The 18,830-nt window shown below is 42.8% G+C and overlaps 1 protein-coding gene across 15 annotated transcripts in view; it reads left to right on the forward strand.

Moving 5' to 3' along the window:
• The window catches only part of SORBS2 (sorbin and SH3 domain containing 2), a 403,972-nt gene that overhangs the window by 288,554 nt on the left and 96,588 nt on the right, over nucleotides 1–18,830 (forward strand). For all 15 annotated transcript variants that reach the window (XM_068278687.1, XM_068278672.1, XM_068278679.1 and 12 more), the window contains 2 exons: nucleotides 8,933–8,999; nucleotides 18,356–18,400. In XM_068278687.1, the coding sequence (XP_068134788.1) occupies nucleotides 8,933–8,999; nucleotides 18,356–18,400 (112 nt within the window). The remainder of the gene's footprint in view (nucleotides 1–8,932; nucleotides 9,000–18,355; nucleotides 18,401–18,830) is intronic.

The raw sequence follows: 18,830 nt of genomic DNA on the forward strand, positions 1-18,830 counted from the left end.
TTGTACTAGTTATGGAAACCCTGGCGGAAACCATACGCTCCAAAACTGAAATTTCTGGGATTACTATTAATGATTACCACCACAAAATTGGGCTTTTTGCCGACGATGTCATCTTAACTTTAACCAACCCCCTGCACTCCTTGGAGGGCGTTTCGGAGACCCTGTCCAAATTTGCTAAAGCATCATTATACAAAGTTAATGAAAGCAAGTCCCTTCTTCTATGTAAACATATTGACCCGACCACAATTAAAATAATTACAGAAAGATTCCCCTTCCCAATAGCGCATAACACCATCCCTTACCTGGGCATCCTTCTCCCTAAGTCAACAAAAAACTTATATAAAACCAACTATCTCCCTCTCCTCAACACTGTGGCCTCAGATATTGCCATGATCTCCAAATACGAATTTTCCCACGCAGGCAGATCATCAGCCTTTAAAATGACAACTCTACCTAAGCTACTCTACATTTTCAGAACAGTTCAGATCTCAGTTCCCCAAAAAATTTTCAATCAGCTACAATCCATCATCTCCACCTTCTTCTAGAAGGGGAAAAAGAAGAACAGAATTGCTCAAAGCACCCTCAGCGTTCCCAAGAAATACGGTGGCTTTGGACTCCCCTGTATATCCTCCTACTATCAAGCTGCTATCCTTGAGTCATCTAAGCAATGGTGGTCTCCCTCTCCTAATAATCTATGGGTAGATATTGAGTCCTCACACTGCGGCACTAACCTGAAACACCTTCTCTCTCTAGCACTCCTTGACCTTCCCATAAAAAAACTCTATCTCCCTGCCACTGTCATTACCCTTAAATTGTGGAAAAACCTCCACAGATTCACATCCGACACTATTGACCCTATCCAACTCAAAATCCCTATCCAATCCTTACAAATAATCATTCCTGACCTCTCACTAAACTCTTGGATAGAAAACAACCTCATTACAAACAGCTCAATAAAACCCTTTAAAGACCTACAAACACAATACAACCTCCCCAACTCCGAATTTCTTAAACATGCACAAATATCCCATCTCTTCCTTAAAAAGAAGATTCTAATCCCTGCACTACCCAGGTCCTTGTACGCCCTAATTAACTCTCCCTTACCTCTTAAAAAGGGCATCTCACTATGGTACGACCTCCTTACCTGCAAAAACAATTCCCTGTTAACCAAATACCTCCACCTCTGGTCCTCCATGCTCAACACCCAAATGATTAAAGCGTTCAACAGCATATCTAAAACCTCCTCCAACAGTTACCACTGGGAATCCCTCCAAAAAATATTCTTGAATTGGTACCTTACTCCCGAAAAAATAGCCAAATACTCACTACCTCCCAACCCCTTCTGCTGGAGAGGCTGCAGGAACCATGGCACACTACTACACATACTGTGGACCTGCCCACTAATCAGACCCACCTGGGAAGCCATTGAAAAATCAATCGCAACTTTATTAGACACACCCTTTAAACTCTTACCCGAATCCGCACTGCTCCACGTAGATGTCAATTTAGCACCACCCAAAATCAAGATAGCCCTATCTCATTTACTTTCTGCCACCCGACAAGCCCTCCTCCAAAAATGGAACTCGCCAGATATCCCTAAACCAGACACAATTATCAACCTGGCTCTCAATAATATAAAAATGGAGAGCCTCTCCAATAAAAATCACGATTTTACCCCAACTCTCAATACTCTATCCAACCTTATGTTATCTCTCCACCCATAGCCCATAGGCCATAGGGTATCTCCACAAAATTCTACCCTTCACCTACAAACTCAGGAGTCACTTACGGTAACTCTTTCCCCAATTAGTCCACATAAAAAGATACTACAACCTAACCAAGTTGACTAACCCACCTCCACTATCAATCCCCCTTCAGAGCACTAACGTCTAACCTTCCCACATTTTAATCTGTAGGTAGTTGGCTTTGCCCCTACAGAGATTGACCCCACACCTGACCCACACATCCCACAAATGAGTGGAATCCTGTCCACTCCCTGGAATTTCCCTTTACAATCAGCTCTGAACCCTGATCCCGTTCCTCATCCAAGGAACACCCAAACTCTCAACTTGGTCAGCTAAAGAAAAACTTAACGGCAGATATCCTTAGCATACAAGAATACACCTGTGTACAGTTAATAGTTAATTGTTTCAATTGTTGAACCATTTTTCTTTTCAACCAACTTGAACTCTACCTTACTGCTTACTGTATTATTATTTGTATGTAAAAATTTCAATAAAAATTTAAATTGGAAAAAAAAAAAAAGAATTCCACAGACTGCAGTTCAGAGACAATTTATTCTTCAGGTGATTTTAATGCTCTTAGTTAAAATGAAAAGGAGATGTGAGGAAACCCTCAGCATACAGATATAGCATAAGAGACAAATCACACGCATCTTGCCAGGAGGCCGCAACATGGAAAGTGAAAAATGGCTGTTCCCACAGCACTCTGTATAATTATAGCTGCTTTAAAGAGATATAAGTATATTTCCAGGATTTGCTGGTGAGAGCTGGCTAATAAGAGTATCTTAGTGAAGGAGGAAGGGGTCGGCAGAATTTACTACTTGCTCTGAAATCCCTTTGTAAAAATGTAAGACTGATGCACTTTAACTGGCTGCTTTGTTCATTATTCATTGATAAGTCACAGTTTTCAACCCTGGGTGAAGCTACTGAAGAGAATGGGGGTCATTCTCATATAGTACTTAAAGTGACCCTGAGATCAGGACACTCAGCAAATGTATTCTTACCTGGGGCTTCCTCTAGCCCAGGCCTGGGCAAACTTGGCCCTCCTGCAATACATTGTGGGACTTGTAGTTCCTTAATAGCTGGAGTCTGACAGCCACAGTCATGAGTCATAAAGGCAAATGCATTGTGGGACTTGTAGTTCCTTAACAGCTGGAGGGACAAGTTTGTCCAGGCCTGCTCTAGCCCCATGAGGTGTGATCGCTCCTTCAGCCGCTCTGCTTTCCTGGAATCAGCCCTGATAATCAGGCTGGTCACGCTCTTCTGCGCATGCGCGGCCCAGCTGCACTCCCATCCCAGGTAGCATTTTGCGCATGCGCAGGACGTGGACGAGGATGCGACTGGCCAGATCACTGGAGCAGATTCCAGGAAAACTGAGCAGCCGGCGAGGACACTGAAGGAGCGATCACACCTCATGAGGCTAGAGGAGGCCCCGGGTAAGTATAAATTTGCAGAGTGTTCTGATCTCGAGTACACTTTAATGGTACTTGGAATGTATTCAGTGTATTTTATGCTGCTTCGATAAAGAGGAAGAGGGGTGATGGAAGATTGTCTCTTCCATCACTGGGTGGTGCTGTAATGGTGACATGGTCTCTTGGATCCCGATCACATCGTATCATGCAATCGGATGTGACCGAGACCCAGAAGAGCTGCCGAGAGTTCAGAGCCACCAGTGGAGGAAGAGAAGAAGCTGGAGCAGGTAAATGGGGCGTCTTACTCCCACTCACATGGCAGCCAAACAAGTTATTTCGTCAGAGTTTTGCACTTCACAAGCGGCTTCAAACGATATATCCCGTTTGAAGCTGCCATTGAGTTAAAAGGAAATATATATTGCAGCCTCCCTATCCCTGTCACCTCAGGTTCCCTTTCACACTGCACTATGCCCCAGTACACACTCTGATTGTGAAAGTAGTGCTAAGATTCCAAACGTGTAGAAAATGCCAGTGGACATGAAATGGCTTCTGAGAAATACTGCCCGCTATAATCTAATTTCCATGTATGTGGGAGATGGAAAACATTGCTGATGCTGCCAAATGCCGGTTCCTCCGCCAGCAAACCATCTCATAAACAACGATTTTGAGACCCTATTAATAATTCTGAGGCATTTCTTATTCATGTACCATCTGAGGAAACCAAATCTCCTCTCCGGGTTCTCTCAGTCATGTTATTGAACAGCCTTAATTGTCTTTCATTTTCGCTTCATGCCAAAGTCATGTGATTAATGGAAAAGTATAACTCGCGAGGCGTAATTAGCTGCTGTCTAGCCGTTTTCTCTGTGGATGTTTAATTCTGCCTGAGTACTGGTGATGTTCACCATTAGGATAAGTATTATAATAATTTGTCATCAATGCTCTTGTTGTGTTGTCTGTTAGCTGGTAGTATTAACACACACACAAGGTAATTATGAAGAGATGGAATCAGGCAGCCTGGACTATTGATTGCCCTGAGAGGTCATTACGCTGCACACTGACATTTACTCGCATGCTTCATTTTATTCCTGCAATTTCCACAATGCTGTGTAATTATAAAGGCAGGCTGAAATTAAGGGAGATAACATTGGCTTTTTTCTTTCCTTTCCTTTAATTTTTCTCAGACAATGTGCTGCTGACTAACGCCTACACTCTATAACATGCACAGTCCCGAGAAAGAGAAAGTACGCATATCAGTTTTACAGGGCGCAGTCTATCATATAGCCAATATTCCCCCAGATGTCAGATATCCTTTTTGGATGGCACTAAGACTAGAGGTTACATTTAGGCATACTTTTAGGAGGTTAGTGTTGGGGTATAGATTAGAGAGAGGTTAGAGTTAATGGGGGAGGGGGTAAGGGTTATGCATTTAGGAAGAGGTTTGGGGTAGGAGAGGGGGAAATAAAGTTGCAAAAGGAAGGGATGCAAAAGGTGTTATGATGAAGAGGGAGTTGGAGGTTACAGAGATCTGAACACTATTGCACAAAATATATAAACAAACCTTATCATAGGGGAGCTTTGTAAATGGTTTGGGCCATTTGGCGGGGGGTGGTGAGAGGGTGACAGGCTTTACTTACCTTAGAGGGACTGCCCTAGCCCCCTATCTGTATACACTCTGCCATCTTCTCCCCGCGCCACCCCATGTTACGTATGACCACTGCAAGGGCCATGCAAGTCTATAGAGATTTCCACACTTAATGGAAGTATCAAACCGCAGCATTCCTGACTCACAGATTATGCAGCAATCCAAGTCAATGGGCACGCATGTGCCCGTCAAGAATCCCAGTGATGACCTCCCTGCCCAGCAGGGAGTACATCACTAGCTGGGGGGCGGGCCAATGCATATGACCCTGTCGCCACATCATGGCGCAGCCGCAGGCTCATATGAAAGCTGGTTTCTGCGGTGCAGTGCAAGGAACGAGTCACACCACTAATCTTAAATACCTACAGAGGTAATACTTTGTTCAATGTGACTACTTTGAGAATGTGTCCCATTTAATTTTGAGTTTAGTTAGGCTTTAATATTGCTCTCTCCTTCCGTTATTGAAAGGGAACTGAACTGAGAAGAAATGGAGGCTGCCATATTTATTTCCAGTTGTCTTGCAGTGCTGCTGAATCTCTGCCTGTAATACTTTAGCCATAGACCCTGAACAAGCATGCAGTCTAGGTGCTCTGATTGAAGTGTGACTGGATCAGCTGCATGCAGAGATCAGCAGGGCTGCCAGGCAACTTGTATTGTCTTAAAGGAAATAAATATGGCAGCCTCCCTAGCACTCTCATTTCAGGCTGGACCACAGTGGACCACACGGCAGTTATGGCAAATTAGAATGTGACTACCCCCAGAAATATTGTCTAATTAGAGTGAGGAGTCTGTTAATTTGACCTAGAAAAAGAGGACTACTGAAATGGCCACTACTGTCATACTTAAAGCGGATCCGAGATGATAAACTAACTCTAACAAATAATTTATCTATATATCTTATCTAAAGTTTAGATAGTTTACACAGCAACTATAGCTGCAAACAGCTTGAACAGTTTATGATTATTTATTCCTGTGATACAAAGAGGACAGCCATGTTCTGTTTGTCACATTACACAAACAAGCTGATAGCATCTCCAGCCCTCAGCCTCCCCTCCTCCCCTCTGCCTCTGAAATCTCTTGCTAGTAACCTCCTCCTCCTGCCCAGACTGAGCTCCCATAAGCCCTTGCTACAGTGCCAAGGCTCTCTGGAAAAGCTGTGGGCGAGGTTTGTTTTTGGCTTTGAGGAATGCCCTATAAACTATATGAAAGGAACACAAATATGCAATGAGTAAAAGTTTATTTTGCATGATGTCCCACACTGCTGTCTGAGCCTCCACCTGTCACACTTCCTTCCAGCTTTGTGTGTCAGGTCCAGCATCCCCAATCACTAGTGGGGACTGCAGCCATGTGTTAGGATCAGGAACCAGACCCGTTAGCAGCCAGTGCAAATGTTCCAGGCTAATTTATTTTAGCACATTTTTTAAAATGTCTTATTTGTTACATTTCCCTGCTTCTAATTAGTACTGCTGTAATGTGTATTTCTGGCCACTTGTCACTAGGGACCAGTGTGAGGCAATAATAGAGGACGTCTGCTTTCAGTTTCTATATTTTCTGCTAGCAGAAAGAGATCCAGGCATTCCAAGAATTTACAGCACAACTGAGATTTACTGCCGGCTGAGATCAAAAGCAGTGTACTTATTTCATACGAGATAATGAGATAACGCTATTGAAGTAGTTAATGGGTTAATAGATCAATTTTTGAGTAAGACGTAAAAATTAAGTTTGCCCAAGAAAAAATATTTTAGCCTGTGTTAAAACCGATCGTTACTTAATATGTAAATGAAGACAGCAAGCAATGGGCAGCGCTCACAGGCTGCAAGTGAAGTGAAAGCTCCAGAGATATGCCCAGCCCCTTGGGGCTAAATACACACCTTGAATACAAATCAGATGCAAATTATGTGCTAACACTAATCTAAATTCTAAAATTTGAATGCAAGCTGACACCCCTGGAGGCAGCTAGCCTGAAGTATACTTAAGTTTTGTACAGCAGAAGGAAATGGCAGCGCTTCCAAACAGACGCTGCACCTGAATTGACTACCTGCACAGGTATGCAGAGCTCAAATAACGGGCAGGTTACACACCTTGCATTCAAAACAGGTACAGTAAAGGGGGGCGTTAGCTTCAGCATAAGTTGTGCACAAATTATCCCTAATAGACTCTCCAACGGCGGTGACGTGCCCCATAGGAGAGAAACTAACCACTAATCTAGCAGTGAAACAAATAAAAAAAGTGAAGCATGTTCAAACAATGAAAATTGTCCAAAAAAAAGGTTAAAACCTCAAACTAATGTAACAGTAAAACATATTCAACAGTGAAACATATCCAACAGTCATTTAATATGTAAATGATTGACTGAGACCAGGACCATGGGTTATTAGTTCCTTTAAGGTCACGATCTGACTGGTTTAAAGTGTTGCCTGTAAAAGGTAATGTGCAGACATTCGAAAATGTGAACATTCATTGGGCCATTGGCTGGCTTCTCCTTGCTGCTGCACCACCACATTGCAGCTATGTAACTAATTATTCCTTGGAATCTAATCAGTATGTATGATCTGTAATTGCAGGCAGAGCAGCGCAACTCTTGATTTCTCTTAAGACCAGCTGCTTTAAGATCAACTGTTAACCTTTGTTGTAGCAAATGAGTTTCTGCTATAATTAAGCTATTCTGGTCAAATTGTAATAATTTGGGTTGTGCTTTTGCCTACAAGCAAAGTTCTCATAGGCTGACAATCCTCCTTCGTACCATGGCAATGATATTGTTTACCCACCCCTGTACAGAGCAAACAACCCATGCTTTGGAACAGTTGAAAAGGTTTTGAGACTCATCCTGTTGAAAAGAGCGTCCAATAAAATAGCAGGCCCCAGGGCAACCCTCTATGCAAACTGCGGCTAGAAATAGCGTGCGCCGCAGATTGCATACTGGGTGGCACTTTTTTTTTAACACACCAGCGAGTGTGATAGAGTTAGGCTTCGGCGGGGGTATGCGTTAAGGTTAGGAGCCCACCAGGGGGTGTTAAGATTAGGCTCCACCAGGGGGGTCTTAGGGTTAAGGTGCGTACACACGCACTACAGCAGCCAAAGCTGTCCCTGAACGATCCACCCGGCGGATCGTTTAGGAACAGCCTTATCAGTCCGCCGACAGTGCGTACACACGCACTACAGTCTGCTGAAAGTCCGCCCAGTGGTAGGTGCCGACGGACCCGTCGTTTGCTTCTGTAGTGCGTGTGTACGCACCTTCAGGTGTCGTAGAGGTAGGGTTTGGTCATAGTAAAATATCTGTAAATATTACCAACATGTAACGATATAAATTAAGTAGTAGAGTATCTGTCATTTACCGATCTTCTACTGTTGGCTATTTCCTGCACCCTTTTTAACTGGCGCCTTTATTAATTTTATTATGTACGTCCCAGGCTTATCTCATCATGTCTCATGTGATTTCAGGAACACTTTAAGATAATTATACTAATGTAATCAATTCACAGATTGCTGTAAAAAAATAAAGGTAGGTTGACCATATTTACATACTGTATAAAGGGGTAATCTGATGGACAAATGAATGGTGATGTGTGGTCAGCATTCCACATCTTTATTAATAGGCTCTGATCTCTGTTTCCCTGTGTTGGACAGAGGACTGCTTTAAGCTAGTCATTGTGGTTATTCAAGTTCCTCTGTTCAGGCACGTGTTTGTCTTATTACTGTGATAGAAATGTGTTCTGTGTGTGTCACATAGACGTAAGCAAAACTTCTCACTAAATTGTTTGATTAGAACACTAAAATATTTTTGCCTTTACTTGTGCTTTGAGTCAGAGATATTTGATAAAAATAAAATAAGGCTATAATGTACAGGTGGAACAAAGTAAAAATGTGGCTGCTATTGCTGCTTAACAGGTTGGATTAGTTATAGTTGCATTGTAGGTGGGAAGGATTACTGTGTGCCAATCACTAGGTCACCCATATCACAGGAGACTGAGCCTGAAGACAGCACAGCCAGCAGCATGGCTTACCAATCCGATACTTCACCATCCATACCTTATGATCTGGTATTCCTTCTAGATAAGTTGGAGATGTGTTTTTGTTTTTATCCTTCGCGTTACTACATCTTATTTTGTCCTCTCTACTTGTTTTTTCTTGCCTAATAGACAGTCGACAGACCAAAAGACTGGTACAAGACAATGTTCAAGCAGATTCATATGGTCCATAAGCCAGGTATGTGTGTCCTATATTTTATTTGGATGATGTAAACATTGCTGATCTTGTCCGTAGAAACTCAACTGGAGATATTTTTCTATTTTACAAGACATTTCATCATTAAAGCGGTACAAAACCCTGACAAAATATTCAATAAAAACATGTTTTCCTACTTTTTATATGCCATACGGTTATCAAATTTGCATTTGTGCATAAGTATTATTATTCATTTAGATATTATAGGTTCCCAAAAGTACAGTTTTTTGCTTTGTGAGCTGACTTTGCATTTTATTAATAACTGGTTTTATTCATTATGTAGTGAAGGCAGACATGCTTTGACTCTGTCTGTGTGGAGCTGCTTCTCCACAGTCAGAGAATGTGTCACATTCCACACTCAATACATTTAAGTAAACACAGATAACATTATCTAAAGTTCGGATGCATCCACATTTCACTACACTGAACTTTCAAGCTCTGTGTGTAACCCTTCGAATGCTGGTCTAGTAAAAAAAAAAAATGCTGGTTGCATTTAATACGCTGTAAATAATGTTTTAGAGCAAAGATGCTGGGTTATATTCCGCTTTAAGCAATTTTGTCAGTGCTAATAGAGTGAAGTATATCCTCAGACCCTTGAACCACTTAATGCCCCTCCATTGAGGGGTTATAACATGCGCTCGCTCCTGCTGGCGTGTGCACGTTCATTTTGGTAGAATAGGCACTAGTTAAATGTCCTATTTGCACTACTGCGTGTGCAAATAGGATGTTTATAAACATCTATATATATATATATATATATGTATGTATATAAAATGTACACTTCTCCCAGAGAATCCTGCTATAAATGACTTTTTTCCTATGTTGCTGTCACTGTAGGTAGTAAAAACTGACCGATTTTGGACTAGTCCAACTTCTTATGTGGGATTTTCAGTATTCTCTTTTTTTTCTTCACTCATGTAAAGGATCTATCAAAGATGTCAGGTCAGCTTGCATACTTGTTTGCACACTATTTTGGCAATTGGGCTGAACTACTACAGTTCAGTAAGTACTTTTGTAAATGAAAAAATAACTGATAATTTCCCCATGATGAGATGAACTAGACCAAACCTGACAGTTTGTTCATGACCTACCGCAACAGTGACATAGAAAAAAAGTAACGTATCATGCATTTTACTCTAGGAGTAAAATACATTTAAATGTGTGCATTTTAAATGTTATAATTTTTTTATGACAGTCTAACCGTCTATTTAACTAAATACCGTAAGTAAACTGCCACATAGCTCGATCATTGACTGCAGTTAAAGCAAAAATTTGAGCAAAGAAAATAAAAACCTAGATGCACATCTTGTTTTTATTACTACTTTCATCCTTAAATAAAATAGCTGCGTTTGCTTTCATTTGGAACCAGACATGTCAGTCATGCTATACCGCTGGGCCATGTCTCTGATCTCTGTGTAATGGAATGGTGCTTTTAGATCTCTAGGACACAATCCTTCTCTTGGGCTTCAGAAGGTATAAGGGTTCTTTCACATCAGAGCTTGCGTTTGGAAAAGCTAAGAGCATGCGTTTAATGCGTTTTCAATCCATTACAGCACATAGGAAAACGCAGGTGAAGTTATTGTTTTTTGACTTTCAACTGTAACTGTGTGCATTGAAACGTTTTAAAAATGCATGCTCTTCTTGGAGCTTGCGTTTTACATTGATTTACATTGTAATGCAAACACAAGCGGCGGACGAATAAAAGCTCGGGAGAGTGTCGAAACGCAACGCACAAGAACGCAGCGTTAGATGTGAAAGGTAAAATAAAATTCTGCGTTTTTCAACGTAAAATGAAAATCCATAAACTATCGACATTGCGTCAAAACGTCCAAAACCAGCTCAGATGTGAAAGAGCCCTAATGGCCCCACAGGATGAAGGGGTTAATATGAACGGGAGTCTGTCCTGCTGAAGAGGTCCCCATTTACACTGCAATTAAACATTTAGCTAAAGCTTATACTGAGGCTGAACTGCCAGAAATGAAGATCTTCGCTTCAGGGCTGGCATTTTCTGGCCTCTTCAGGCCTGTCACCCCTGCATAATGAAAGGTGGGGAAAGCACTAATATGGTACCAGCAGGACTGTTAATTGTTATCATTACTGACCCTCAAAAAATCTTGAACCTGAAAACCCCTTCTATTCAGTTCTGATCAGCCATAACCAAAAAGCCAAGAAATGGGTCAAATATGTCTGTGACTTCAGTCTCAACCACAATACTGTTGCTGGCACCGACTGGTCTTTTCTATTCAAAGCATATAAAAGTCCCATCTCTGCCAACCAGCATTGCCAAATTGTATGCTGTAAAGAAAGAGATCGCCAGAGGCTCAGATTGTCTGGGATAGCAGTGCCACCTGCCACAGAGGGAGCCACGCTGAGCAGCAGCTAAAATGAAATATTGTGTTTGATCTCTGCCAGCTGTGTTGTAGAATCAGGGACTCTAGAAAAGTTTTGTGTAGGGCATTTTAAAGCTGGCTCTAATTATATGTGGTAAGTATAGCTGTACTGTACATGTCCTTCAGTGTAGGGAAGCCTCTAAGTCTCTTTTAAATGCATAACTACCGGTACATGCTGTAATGGACCTCTTTCTAAACAAGAGGTGAAATCCTCTATACATAGTAAAGTCCTATTTACCTTTGTACTGTCCTCGGGATTAAAATGTAACTTGCCAAGCTTTTATATTGCCCTTGAAGACATTTAGACAAGTTCACTTTTCTTGTCTGAGCTAAACCAGCCCAGTTTGTCTTGCCTTTCTTTATAAATGAGACCTTTGATTCATTTACTAGCTCACTTTTTTTTACCATGTCCTGTAATGTGGTACCCAGAACTGTACTCTGTATTCCAGATGTGGCTTTAAAGCAGACCATCTTCCTTTCTGCTCTAAAAAATAAGCAACAGCATAATAACTTTTAAAGAAAAACATTTCTTTGTTTCAGCTGATACAGTAGAACTCCAACAGAGATCCTGCAGTGTTACTTCCTGGTTCCTGGAAGCAAAGAAAGAGTTAACCTCCTGTGTATACATATTACCACAGAACTTCGACACAGTTCAGAGACTGCTGACTGCCCTAATTTACACTTGCTGGATAATGCAAATAAGGGAGAATTAGACAGGCTGCTCTCTGTAAAACAGACACAGGGTGGATTTATCTGTGTTTTCCCTGTCTCATGTGCAAGAGTTTAGATCCGCTTTAAACAGATGTAGTAGTTGTGACGAATCAACGTTTATTCGTCCTAAAAAAGTAGTTAGAGCCTTATAAAATATTCCCTGTCGCCACTATTAAAAGTGACAGCAGAGGGAAAGGCTTGGTTTATAAGAAGATCAGGGGAGCCAGGGGTTAATACAGTTCCTCTCCCTGGTCAAATGCTAACAAACACTGGCTCTTTGGTAGCTTCTAATTACAGCTTTTCTCACCTCCGTGTGAAAGTGTTTCTCCAGCATCCCTGGAAGGTTATAGCTCATTCATCAGAGATTAGATGGACAGAAGCTAATAAACCGCCCCTTCCTCTAGACTGCTAGGAACCGATCACAGCAGGGGGTTCTCTCAGGATTACCTCAGCTGAAGGATCAAGGAGATTCCATCTCCCAGCTGACCTTTCTGTGATCTCACAAATATGAAATCCATCTTTTGCCATAAAGATGGCTTTCCAAATAGGCAACGGCCTTAAGAACCCGCTTATTCAGAAATTCGGAACCAACCACATGATTGGATGTTTCTGAATTCAAGGTAGGCCCTGCCAAAGCAGAGATATGCATTTTGGGGTCACCGTTCACCCTAAACCCCCCAAGTTTGGTATCAACGTTCTTGATAAATTCTGACAAACCTAAAAATGTTATTAGATTTAACACAACTTGTATGGTTTGCAGATAAGCACACTTATCATGATTCAGGTAAATTCTTGTTTCTATGAGAGGGGGCATTGCCTTATTCAAATTGCAAGGCTGGACTTGTATGTGTCATAACTCCTCCCACCTACAGTGAGGAACAAAACTGACATGATCCAAAAAGTCCTGTGTCCTTTACCTTCAATCTGATGCCTAGTAACATCCTGGCAGCCCGCAAGGACGCGGGCAAACCCTCCCTCTTGGAACTTCCTAACATCTGTCATCTGATTGCTGCTATAACGAATCTGCCCTCTGAAGAGTCAGTCATACTACCGCATTGTTTTATGATTTGCTTATAAATTGTTGATTTGCTAGCTAGGTTGTAAATAACCGTTTCTTCCTTCTAGGATTAGCTAGTACCAGATTTCCTGTGCGAAATCGATAACTTTGTTTCTCGATTATAAATACAATTCGAGATTGCATCATATAGGGACCCAGTAACCTTTCTTTAACGTCACATTGCTCACAGTCTTTAAGCCGTCGGAAGTGATTATTCCCCGAACAGTGACTTGAGCGTGTTGAACGTGATTGGGCTGGCTACCGTCTTATGATAGCGTTGGGGTCTCTTCGCCCTAGTTGGAGACTGTCTGCTCCATTCATCCAATCAGACAGTGGTGGCAGTGTATTTATCCGATTTCCAGCGCGAAATCGATATTTTTAGTTTACAGATTGTATATACAATCAAAATTGTACATGTATGGGCACCTCCAACCAATCTTAACCGTTTACTACGCACACAGTGAATTTGCCTCCAGCAGCCTCTAGTGCATGAGACCTGCATGGCAACAGTGGCCTAGTAATACGGGATTGGGGATGTTTGTCCCATTACATATTGTCGGCAGCTGCGCGACCAATCTTTATTGTCAGTCTGTTCACCGTACTTCCTGCGTATGCTAACGGGAGCAGATTAGACGGGATTGGCACGCTCTGTCGCCCTTTTCTTCTTACCTCTGACGATCCAGCAACCGGTCTCGTTGTCCGTCTGCGCCCGTACTTCCTGCGTACGCTAACGGGAGCAGATCTCGACGGGATCGCGGGGGCTGGATTGTCACAGTAGTATACTTGCATTACATGCAGGGGCGTAACTATAGACCCTGCAAGGGATGCAGCCGCAGGGGGGCCCAGAAGCCACAGGGGGCCCTGTCCTGAGAGACTGACAACTAAGGGCAAGGAGAGAAAAACTTTCTGCTCTCTGCACATTTGTTCTAATGACTGCATCTGCTCAGCTACTGATAACAAATCATACAAAGTTTTTGTAGACAAAGATTTGTACAGTCCCTATTCAGTTTTCAGGGAGTGGGGGCCCCATCTAAAGTTTTGCAGGGGGGCCCAGTGATTTCTAGTTACGCCCCTGATTACATGTATTTATTTCTCTGTTTCTGCATCCCAGAACCATATTTGCTTGTTCTGATACTGCATGGCATTGCATGCAGTTATTTATCTTGCTGTTAACCAGTGCTGTCACGTCTTTTTCTATGTCTGTTGTCCTGAACTGTATGTGTAATATGGTACTGTTTATTATATTGTATTTTATTGTACTGTACTCTACAAAATTCTTCAATAATCTTCAAATGATACTTTTTTCCTTCAATGCCAAGAGGGGAAGAAATGTTTTAGCTGATTGAAATTTTACGTTTTGTTTTGTCTGCTTGCTTTAGGTTTAAGCGGAACTATTAAAAGCAAACAATGTGTGTGGATACATGTTGATGCAGTGGATAGATGACCCCATTCACTTACATTGTTATATACAGTATCGGTGCAAGTGCTAACACATTTGTATGTCAGTAATCTGTCCATCATGTCATTTCTAAGAGTCACTAGCTAATCTGCTTCTGTTTTCTGCAAGTGTTTTCATTGGCTGGCTGCTTAGCTGATCATGGGCGTCTTCCCTGAGCTACGGGAGTCTCCCCTGAACTATACCTTTAAAAATCACTCCACTAGCAGATTTACTAAGGCTTCTTTCCCACTAGGTGCTGTGCCGTCCGTTCTGACGGACATAGGATGCGATAAGCAAGGTAACATAAAAGTTTGTCGACTTTCATGTTTACCGTTCACATTAGACAAAGCGTTCCAGAACGTTGCATTGTAACGCCTCCTGGAACATTTAATTGCATGACGCAAATGATTTTCTGTTGGGTGAATTACAACTAGTGGCGATGATACGTCTCAAAGCGCAACTTACTGTTGCAGCGCACACAAAATCGGATTCATGCAAGTGTTAGCTAAATAGCTAGTGGGAAAGCTAAATGATCTCCCATCCAAAATGATTGGGTGACCGTTCTGGATCAGTTGCTAGACAGACTGTGTTCAGCTCCTGGCTGAGCTGCATTTACTTTTCAATGGAGAAGCGGATGCATGAGTGGCATGGGGGAAAGCATTCTTGCCTTGCATCGCTGGCTTGAATCTTAGGCAGGGCACTATCTTCAAGGAGTTTGTATGCATTTCAGTGTCTGTATGGGTTTCCTCTGGACACTCTAGTTTCCTCCCACATCCCACTAACATAAAGATAATTTAATTGGTTTCCCCTAAATTGACCCTACACTATGATAGACATATGGCTATAGAAGGGATTAGATTGTGAGCTCCTATGAGGACAGTCAGGGACAAGACTATGAGGATAGTTATTGACAAGACTATATTCTCTGGAAAGTGTTGCAGAAAATGTCAGTGCTATATAAATAATACAAATAATAATGAGCAGCTTCATGCTAGAGGAACTTCCCTTGAAGTTCTCACAAGAAACAACGGGCCCGGGGGGGGGGGGGGGGGGATACAGAGAGCGGACTAGGCAGTTCGCTACTAGGGAGGCCAGTAACATCGGGGAAACCCGTCCACTCTTTAGATTTCCTCCGAAGTGAACAAGAACAATCGTTTTGGCTTCTGCTCAGCGTCTCATTCAAACAACGTTTGTTTTTTTTTCCCCAAGAGTGCCAGCATTTAACAGCTAAGCTTTTAATGTATTTTGAAGGCTTTTAATGGCTTTCTGTGTCTAGCGTTTGAGAGCGTTGATTTTACTGGGCTTTTGCAGGAAGAAAGAAAAAGGGCTGGGATTTTAGGGGCTTTTGTTGGCTTTCAGTGGCTTTCGCTGGCATTCAAATGCAACGCCAGCAACAGCATTCTTCTAGAAGCTACATGTTGCTTTGAAACGGGATGCCGGGATCTACTGACAGACTTTCATTACAGCCTGCAAAAGCTCCTACTAAACGCTCCCATTCACTTGCACGGGACAGCGCTCGATCTCTAAAAACGTCTCTTTTAAAATGATGCGTTTAATGCTTGCGAAGCGTCCATGTGAACCAGCCATTAGTTCACAACTATTGCAGTCTGTTGGGCATGACACTGTGGTATTGTTCAGAATCAGAATCAGAATCACTTTATTTGCCAAGTGCGACAGGCGCCGCACCCGGAATTATTTGTGGACACAAGGCATATTGGCAGGTGCAAACAGTGCAAGTAACATTACACATAGTACAAATTAAAAGAAACATTTCAAACATAGCAAATGACACAGAGCGGTTGACGCTATATTAGGCAGAGATGAACATGAGTGTCAGCCTATGGGCGCGCGTTCGTCCTCTAGTGCCCGGAGGTGCAGAAGGGGATTAGGAGATGGCATTGGGGAGAGGGTCTGAGTTGAGAAGAGTGATCGCTTGAGGGAAGAATGTGTTCCTACGCCTGGTGGTTTTGGTGTAGATGGACCTATAGCGACGTCCCGAGCGAAGGGGACTGAAAAAGTGATTGCCAGGGTGGGAGGGATCAAGTGCGATTCTATTTGCCCTGGACCTCATTCTGGATGTGTGGAGAAGGTCCAGGGGTGGCAGGGGAGACCCAATGATCTTCTCAGCCACATTGATGACTCTCTGGAGTTTGAGCCTATCCTTTGCATTTGCCCCCGAGTACCAGACGATGATGGAGGAGCAAAGGACAGATTCGATGGTCGCCGTATAGAAACTGGTCAGTAGCTCCCTGGGCATGCCAAACTTCCTTAGTTGCCTCAGGAAGAACAGTCTCTGCTGGGCCTTCTTTTGGGTAGTAGAGGTGTTTACGTCCCATCTCAAGTTCTCCGTGATGGTGGTGCCTAGGAACCGCGCGCTATGTACCCTGGTGACTTCGGTGCCATCAATGATGACAGGGCTGGGTGGTGGAGCGTTCCTTCTGAAGTTCACTATCAGTTCCACCGTTTTTGCTGTGTTTAGTACGAGTTTGTTGTCAGAGCACCATCTGAGAATCCGCTCGATCTCTCTGTGATATTCCAGCTCCTCTTTATCACCCATGAGTCCTACGATGGTGGTGTCATCCGCAAACTTAATGACCTTGACGGTATCCGTGGAGGAGGTGCAGCTGTTTGTATACAGGGAGAAGAGCATCGGAGACAGTACACAACCTTGCCGGGCGCCTGTGTTTGTGGTTCTTACACTGGAGGAGCAGCTTCCGAGTCTCACTAGCTGTGACCTGTTCGTAAGGAAGTCCTTGATCCAGGTGCAAAGGGTTGGGTCAACACCGAGCCGTTCCAGGTCGTCATACAGAATGTTTGGGCAGATGGTATTGAACGCAGAACTGAAGTCCAAGAGGAGGATCCTTGCGTAGGTCTTTGGTTTATCCAAGTGTTCAGTGATATGTGCAAGGCAGATGTTAATGGCGTCTTCCACAGACCGGTTTGCCCTGTATGCAAATTGTAGAGGGTCCAACAGGGTGGCAGTGTGAAGCTTCAGGTAGGAGAGGACCAGTCTCTCGAAGGTCTTCATGATAATCGGGGTTAGGGCGACGGGTCTAAAGTTGTTTAGGTCCGTGACCCCTGGCTTCTTGGGGACCGGGATAATGTCAGCTTTTTTGAAGCAGGAGGGAACTTTGCCCAGCTCCAGGGATCTGTTGAAGATGGAAGTGAGGACCGGGGCTAACTGTCCGCACATGTTATAATCTATATTGCTACCTTTTACTTTATGCAATAAAATATGGTTTGTTTTAAAAAAAAAATGTGTAAAAACGTCCCCATTTATGCGATTATTGCCGTTGCTAATGTAGAGCTCATATACTCTGCAGATAAAGCTTTATCCTTCTACAGGCAGCTCTGCAGCAGTAATTGGACTGACAATGTAGTTCTATCAGCCGCAGGCCATAATTATATTTACCATTTATTAAACAGGCTTTAATGGGTGTTTCTTGAATGAGAGCTCAGCAAATATTTATGCAGCAGTGACTTGTTACTGGGGACTCTCATGCAATGTTACCTCACCTCTCCTGCCCATCACATTGATCAGAGCCATGGAATGCATTACAAGCACTAGAGTGAATCAGTGGCTAGGCAATCACTCTGGAGTGAGATGAGCTGTGAAATGAGCTGAACCATGAAACATGGCGGAGAAGGTGGAAGTAATTCTTGATTTGTTCTCACTGGGTCAGTGATAGATTACTCTCATCCATGCTACAGAACTCACAAGGTGATCTTTTTTGTTTTGCAGACAATGAAAACGATTATTCCAGCACAAGCTATGCATATAACACAGGTGAGTTAAACAAGCTGCCCACAGAATCATTATGTCCCTTGTTCTGTAGGATGAGTTTTGTCCCCTCCCTGGCCTGAGTTTGGCGAATAGGCACTATTCTTGATGTCCAATGGAAAATGTGGGATTAAATGATGTCTCTTCATCAGGCAAGGCATAAAGGTTATTATTAGGAAACGGTGCTGTGCTGAAACCTTGCTATTGCACTGTGAACTATGAACTGCAATGGAGACTGGACATAAGCTTGCATGCAGCAAGTTACATTTAACTTTTTGTTTACATTGCAGCACAGACCAGAATGATCAGCAGCACTGACAGGCAACTGGTATTTTTGAAAAGGAAATAAATATGGCAGCTTCTATAGGTCTCACACCGCGGGTTCCTTTTAACATCTCAGCAGCATGTTCCAGTATCTTTCACAAGGCCTTCCTGG

This window comes from Hyperolius riggenbachi, chromosome 1 (assembly GCF_040937935.1).
Source record: "Hyperolius riggenbachi isolate aHypRig1 chromosome 1, aHypRig1.pri, whole genome shotgun sequence".
Lineage (NCBI taxonomy): Eukaryota > Metazoa > Chordata > Amphibia > Anura > Hyperoliidae > Hyperolius > Hyperolius riggenbachi.